The following is a 6,226-nucleotide window of genomic DNA, read 5'->3' on the forward strand; positions in this document are numbered from 1 at the left end:
CCTTAACGACGGGGGGCGTGGCTTCGGCGCGATGTCCGGTTGGCCCTTTGAGCCTCGCTTTAGCTGGCTGGCGGAGCGCTCTTCCTGTCGCGCGGAGACGAAGTGCACAGTGAGAAGAAGCATGTGTCCTTCCGCATAGGAATCACTGGGAAGAGCGAGAGACGCGCGCAGCGGCGGCTGAGGAGGGAGCCCAACGCCCTCTCACCCGCCCGGCGGAACGAGCCCTCCCTACCCGCGACGCGGAGGCGGCGGCGGGATGTTCAAGAACACGTTCCAGAGCGGCTTCCTATCCGTGCTCTACAGCATCGGGAGCAAACCGCTGCAGATCTGGGACAAGAAGGTGGCGGAGGGAGCTGGTCCTGGCCTACCTGGTCCGGGGGGCGTTTCTGCGAGAGGGTTTCTAGTCCTCATGGCTGCCCAGGGGTTGGCCTTTAAGGGTTGGCCTTCAAGAGCTCTCTTCAGGGCTTGTGGCACCGCCAGGGAGAACCTCGGAGCCAGCCAGCCTCGCTTTCTCCCTCAGGCTTCGCATGCTCGAAGGAAGCCCGAGCCAGGTCTGGGGAACCTCCGGACTTTTGGACTACAACTCCCGTCGGCCCCAGCGTCGTATTACTGTGTTTTGTTGGGGCTGATGGGAGAACAATCTGGAGGGCACCTGTTTGGGGAGGGATCCTCTTAGGGGTTCCCTCCTCGTCTGTTCTTTGGAAGCCCCTCCACTGTCCCTTGGGGCCCCAACATCTTAGGGTGGTCTAGCAGTGCTTCATGCCTGGTGGTCCCATTTCCAATGGACCGGAAGCAGAAAGCCTCATTTTCCCTTCCTACTACGGCTGAAAAGAGCCCTGTTGGATCAGACCAAATAGCTTTGCAGCCTATTTCCCTCAGTGCCTAATCAGATTACTCTCTAGGCCATAACTTCCCCAACTAGGCGCCCTCCATATGTTTTGGATGTCAGTTTCCGTCAGGCCTAGGCAATTTGGCCAGTGGTAACGGATGGTGGGAGTTGTACCACATAATGTAGTGATGATCCCTGACTTGGGCAGCTTTAAAAAAGGATTAAGCTGAATTCATGGCGAATAAGTCTAGCAATGACTACTAGCTGCAGTGGTTGTATACTGCCTCCACTATAACACCAGTTGCTAGGAACTGCAAGTGAACAGAGTTCTGTTGTTTTTATGTCCTGCTTGCGGGCTTTCCATGGGGATATGGTTGGCCATTGTGAGAACAGGATGAAGCCTGCACTTCTAATTCAGAAGTATGTCTTCCTGGTAGGGCTTTCAGATGCTATTTGAAGCAAGAAAGTCATCTGCTTAATTGAGTGATGTCCTATTTCATTCTCACCTTCTAGGTGCGGAATGGCCACATCAAAAGAATTACAGATAATGATATTCAGTCATTGGTGTTGGAGATTGAAGGGACCAATGTCAGGTAAAGAGGAACCACTGTCTATGCTTTCCTAATGTCCCATTGAGAATTAGACGTTGAAAAGCATTGTGTGATTGATTCCCAGCTCCAGTTTCCTCACAGAGATTTCTCCATCAAAACCACGCCAGCGTATAGTGACTATGGAAACAGCTCATTGCTCCCATCCTTGGTAACAACAGTCTGGGATTGGAGGAGCCCATTGTGGCAATTTATCTGTTGTTATGCTTTGAATGGGCTGGCTGCATGTGGCCCTCAGGCCAAAAAGGATTAGTCTCCCATGTGGCAGGAGCTTTCCTTACAGCTGCTGGGATGGAGAACCTTTCTCAGCCTGAGAGCTGCGTTCCATGGTGGGTAAATTTCCAGGGACAGCTAGAGGTAAACCTGGGCATACCAACAGAGGTGACTCTTAGTAGAGCCGGATACCTTCCAACCATGCAAAAGTTAAGAGTTTCTACACAAGCTTTTCTCAATTTTTAATTGAGGCAGGGAAGAATGCATAGGATGCATTCCTGACAGGCAAAGGCTCTTGAGGATGCAGAGCAGGGTCACTGAGGGTTTGTGGCCTGGAGAGAGTCCCAAGGATTGGATGAAAAGGTTGGAGGGCCACATTTGGTCCCTGGGGCGGAGTTTCCCCAATCCTGCTCCATAGGGAGGCAGAAATATTAGTATATAAGCTTTTAGAGAATCCTGAAATGCCTGTAGAAATATTTCAAACAAATGGGTTCTTCTGCTGCGCATCCTGCACCTGAATTTTGAAGCCCTGGGAGATGAGATGCTCTCAGGAAGGCCTGCTTCTCCTGCAAGTCGTGCAGTCTTGCTCATTCTGTTTCTCTCCCCCACAGTACCACATACATCACATGTCCTGCTGACCCAAAGAAGACGCTGGGGATCAAATTACCCTTTCTGGTGATGATAATCAAGAACCTGAAGAAATACTTCACCTTTGAAGTACAGGTTAGTTCATGGAGCTAACACAGCAGGTCCAGAACATGACGGCATTAGTGGGCAAAGTCATTGGTCTTCCCATCTAAGTCATGAGATGGTTGTTCCTATTGTATAAAAGGTGACTTGCTTAGAGCTACTCAGTCTCTGAGATCCATCTGTTACTCCAGCCCTCGGTTCAGCCTTACTGGCAGAGTTCCTCTCCAGCACTTCAGTCAGGTCCTTGGCTAGCCTGACACTGCTTATTCTGCAGGCCCCTCCCTCCAGGGGAGCTGAAGGCAGACTGCCTAGTATTCTTGTCAGTAAGGTTAGGGGACTGCAGGCTTGACATCTGCAGCCCCCTCCCCTTCCCAACAGTGGTGTGTCTTTCTGTGTTAGGTGTTAGATGATAAAAATGTGCGCCGACGGTTCCGTGCCAGCAATTACCAGAGCACCACCCGTGTCAAGCCTTTCATCTGCACCATGCCTATGCGCCTGGATGATGGCTGGAACCAGATCCAATTCAACCTCTCTGACTTCACTCGACGAGCGTATGGTACCAACTACATTGAAACCCTGAGAGTCCAGGTAAGGAGCCGTGCGTTCCAACAGCTGTGACACTTGCATTTCAGTTGCTGATTTGGGTGGTTGCCCTTGTGGAGAAAGAGCCATTGTGGGTCCCTGCTTCAGTCTCTCTGTACCTAGCAGTGGCAACTGCTGGAGTCTTCAGTTAACATGGGGGAGATCAGCATTCAGAGTTAACACTGGAAATTCTAGGCCCACAAGTGTCAATCAGCAGATTTGACTGTTTTCTTTTATCCCTGGGCCTGATCTCTCTTTGGAGGTTGTTCTGAAACAAATGCATTGTATATATGTATGTTAGTATTTATATATAAAATTTCTTACCGGTCATAAAACCCAAATCTGAGACTGTACCAAAATGACTTCCTAGCTGATTCTGTTTATAGCAAAATGGGATAGCATTCGTTTTGTGGTGGGGGTGCTGGTAACTGTCAGGCTGCTTTGAAATGACTGCTTCTGAAACACCCTTCTTGGACATGCTTGACTTTTCAGATCCACGCAAACTGTCGCATCCGCAGAATTTATTTCTCTGACAGACTCTACTCTGAGGATGAGCTTCCTGCTGAGTTCAAGCTTTATATCCCAGTCCAGAACAAGGCCAAGGTGAGCAGCTGCTGGAGGATCGGGGGGAGCAGGAGTTTGCATTCTAAAAAGCGCTTGTTAAGCTAGTTGTGGGAGCAGAGACGGTTGGAGTGGAGCACTTGATTTGGAGGGCAAGAATGCATCCTTACCTTTCACTCTCCTCAAGCCAAGTCTGACAGGTTGGCTGCTGACTCATCAAATGACCCACTTTTGCCCACACAATTCGAAATCAAATAGCGTGGGCAAAGGCACAGCCTGTAAAGTGCCAACTTTCAGCTAACCTTGTGAAGTCGATGTGCATAGAAAGCCCCAACAACCAGATGATCGCCTGAGTTGCGAAGCCATGGGGGGCACAGTTCTTTGCATGCAGCTTTGCAGCTGCTTCCAATTCATCTGATTGCTGCTACATCTTTACCTGCTCCTCCCCTGAAGTCCTATCTCTGTAGGAAACATGGACATGGCTTGGTCAAAATGGCCTCATGGACCAAACAGGGGTGTCTGGGGGCCTAACTAGGCCCACAGGCTGGAGGTTCCCCACAGCTGCTGGAAGTGAGGGCAACTGATGCCAAGAAGAAGTCAGCTAAAAGAGCCTTATGCGTGGACTGCATGGAAACTTAGAGATGGCCGCTTGCAGCATAATCTAGTGTATTATTTAGTAAGCATCTTACACCACTCCTTAGCTGTCAGGTTCGCAGAGCAACTGATATACATTCAAACAACATATGCTGCAATATAGCATCACAACAAAGTGGAGCAGATAAATGTCCCAATGTTAAAACCTATAAACTAGTTGATCTTAAAAGGTCTGCACCTGGTGCCTAAAGGAGTGAGTTGTAAAGAAGGAATGCTATGAAAGTTGAGCCTTGGGAAATTGGATTTCAGGTGTCAGTTCAGCTGTGTTCTCGCAGGGGGCCTTGGACAAATCTCTTGTCTCATGCACATGCACACACTAGCAGAGAGCCTGCTGGTGAGGGATATTGCTGCAATAAGAGATCTGAATACCCTTTGAATGAACGTGAACTTTTGAATAACTGTCTTTCTCTGCATCTTTCCCCCTGCAGCAATGATGTCACATTGGGAAACACACTGAGAGAGACACTGTGAAGAGAGGTGGAAGAGTTTGTTTTTTTAAATTAAAAACAAAATTTAATGTTGATTTACATAGGGTAACTTTATTTAATAAAAGTTGGTATCTAAAATGCTGGGACACAGGACAACTAACCATGTCATTGTTTTGTGTGAGCGAGATGATGCACGATCAAGCTTGCACTTTAAAATCAACCCCAGACCAAACTTGAGTTATGGGGCTTGATCCTGAGTGCATGCAGACAACTCTGTTGGAGCAGTTTTGAGATCCTTGTGCCCCCCGCCCCCCTCGGATGCCAGTGGTTTTTCTTCTTTGCTGTTCATATCTTTTTTCATGTATGCTCCAAATATGTGTGGACTCCTCCCCTTCTGGAAGCTGCTATTAAATATTTGATTTTCTTTGTAAGGCTGTTCTTGGTTACTGCATGCTGAAGGAGGCCTTATGCATCACAGGCTCCCTTGCAGGTGAATTGATTCCCTGTGGTATTGTTCCTGGCCTGCCTTGTCCCCTTCATTGTCAAATGTCAATGTGTGTCTCCTGCTTGTGTGCCAAGGAGATAAGGAGGGATGGTAGCCAAAGTTCTGAACTGTCAGATCTAATTTCTTGGGCATGAACCTCAGTAGAATCCCTTCCTCTTTCCCGGTCATGTGGTGTGCACATTCACAGTGCAGTGCACGCAGCTGATGAAGGGAATCGGGAGCATGTTTTGCCCCTTTGAAGAACAAAATTCTGCCTTGGTGCTTTTAATGACTTCTGTAAAGTGGGCAGGGGAAGGGCTGCATCTGAAGCTTCTCTTGGAAAGGCGAAAGCGGAAAGCCTGGGCATAGGGAGATTTGACAAGGGACTAGGCTGGCTGCCTTTCCTTGCTGGTGGCATCAGTCCAAGGAAGGGGCTGGGAAATCTGGGCAAAGTGGCCTCCTGGGGGGGGGGGCACTTTCTAGAAGCCTTAGCCTTACAGATCTTGTTACTAAACTTATTCCCCTTGCTTCACCAGGTCCCAGGGTGGGTTCCGGCAATTGACAATTCAGTATTAAAGCAATTAATGCAAATTACAGTCACAATAATAGGGTGGGTCCTCTAAACACACATCTCTGGTATCAAAAGAGGTGTGTCTTCATAATTCCATGAGACTATAGTGAAGGTGCCATGCTCATCTCTGTGGGGAGGGAATTCCATAATTTCTTGAACTTCCATCAGCCTCAGTAGGCATGGCCAATAATGAGGGAGGATGGGTGTTGCAGCTGTGGAACATATGGAGGATGACAGGCTATCCACCCCTTCTCTAAGTAGGCTGGGGAGAGGTTCCTGTTGCACCGAAGAAGTACCTCTGCTAGACCTTTGCCCTTTTTGCTCCCATGACTCCCCATCTGTCAAAATGCAAGTGTGGGCAGAGTTGCCACCCAGCTTGCCATGTGATGCCCTTTATCTTCCACTTCCCCCACTTAGCTTAAAATGAGTGACCTAAAATATCCAGCACTCTGAGCTGAAGGATTGTTGACAGTCTGTACTCAGTGAGCACAGGTAGTCTTGCTGGCTGGTCTTTCAGACCAAAAGCCAAGAGTGGGCAGGAGGCTAATACATTTGTTAGGATCAACCAAAACATCACAAATTGCTTTAGAGATGGCCAGAATGTTT

The 6,226-nt window shown here is 48.7% G+C and overlaps 1 protein-coding gene across 1 annotated transcript; it reads left to right on the forward strand.

Annotated features, from left to right (window-relative positions):
• Positions 1 to 4,996, forward strand: CFAP20 (cilia and flagella associated protein 20). Its single transcript, XM_081921653.1, has 6 exons — positions 1 to 340; positions 1,343 to 1,422; positions 2,262 to 2,373; positions 2,740 to 2,928; positions 3,415 to 3,525; positions 4,566 to 4,996. Exons 1-6 carry the CDS (start codon positions 257 to 259, stop codon positions 4,569 to 4,571), a joined length of 582 nt encoding a protein of 193 aa, XP_081777779.1. The 5' UTR covers positions 1 to 256; the 3' UTR covers positions 4,572 to 4,996.
• Positions 4,997 to 6,226: the final 1,230 nt, after the last annotated feature.

This window comes from Podarcis melisellensis (assembly GCF_964234715.1).
Source record: "Podarcis melisellensis genome assembly, chromosome: 8".
NCBI lineage: Eukaryota > Metazoa > Chordata > Lepidosauria > Squamata > Lacertidae > Podarcis > Podarcis melisellensis.

Excerpts from the sequence above, each read along its gene's own strand:
- CFAP20 (XM_081921653.1), top strand. The coding sequence starts at position 257 with ATGTTCAAGAACACGTTCCAGAGCGGCTTCCTATCCGTGCTCTACAGC. Across the intron at positions 2,374-2,739 it reads ACTTCACCTTTGAAGTACAG|GTGTTAGATGATAAAAATGT; the intron begins GTTAGTTCATGG and ends TTTCTGTGTTAG. Across the intron at positions 2,929-3,414 it reads TTGAAACCCTGAGAGTCCAG|ATCCACGCAAACTGTCGCAT; the intron begins GTAAGGAGCCGT and ends TTGACTTTTCAG.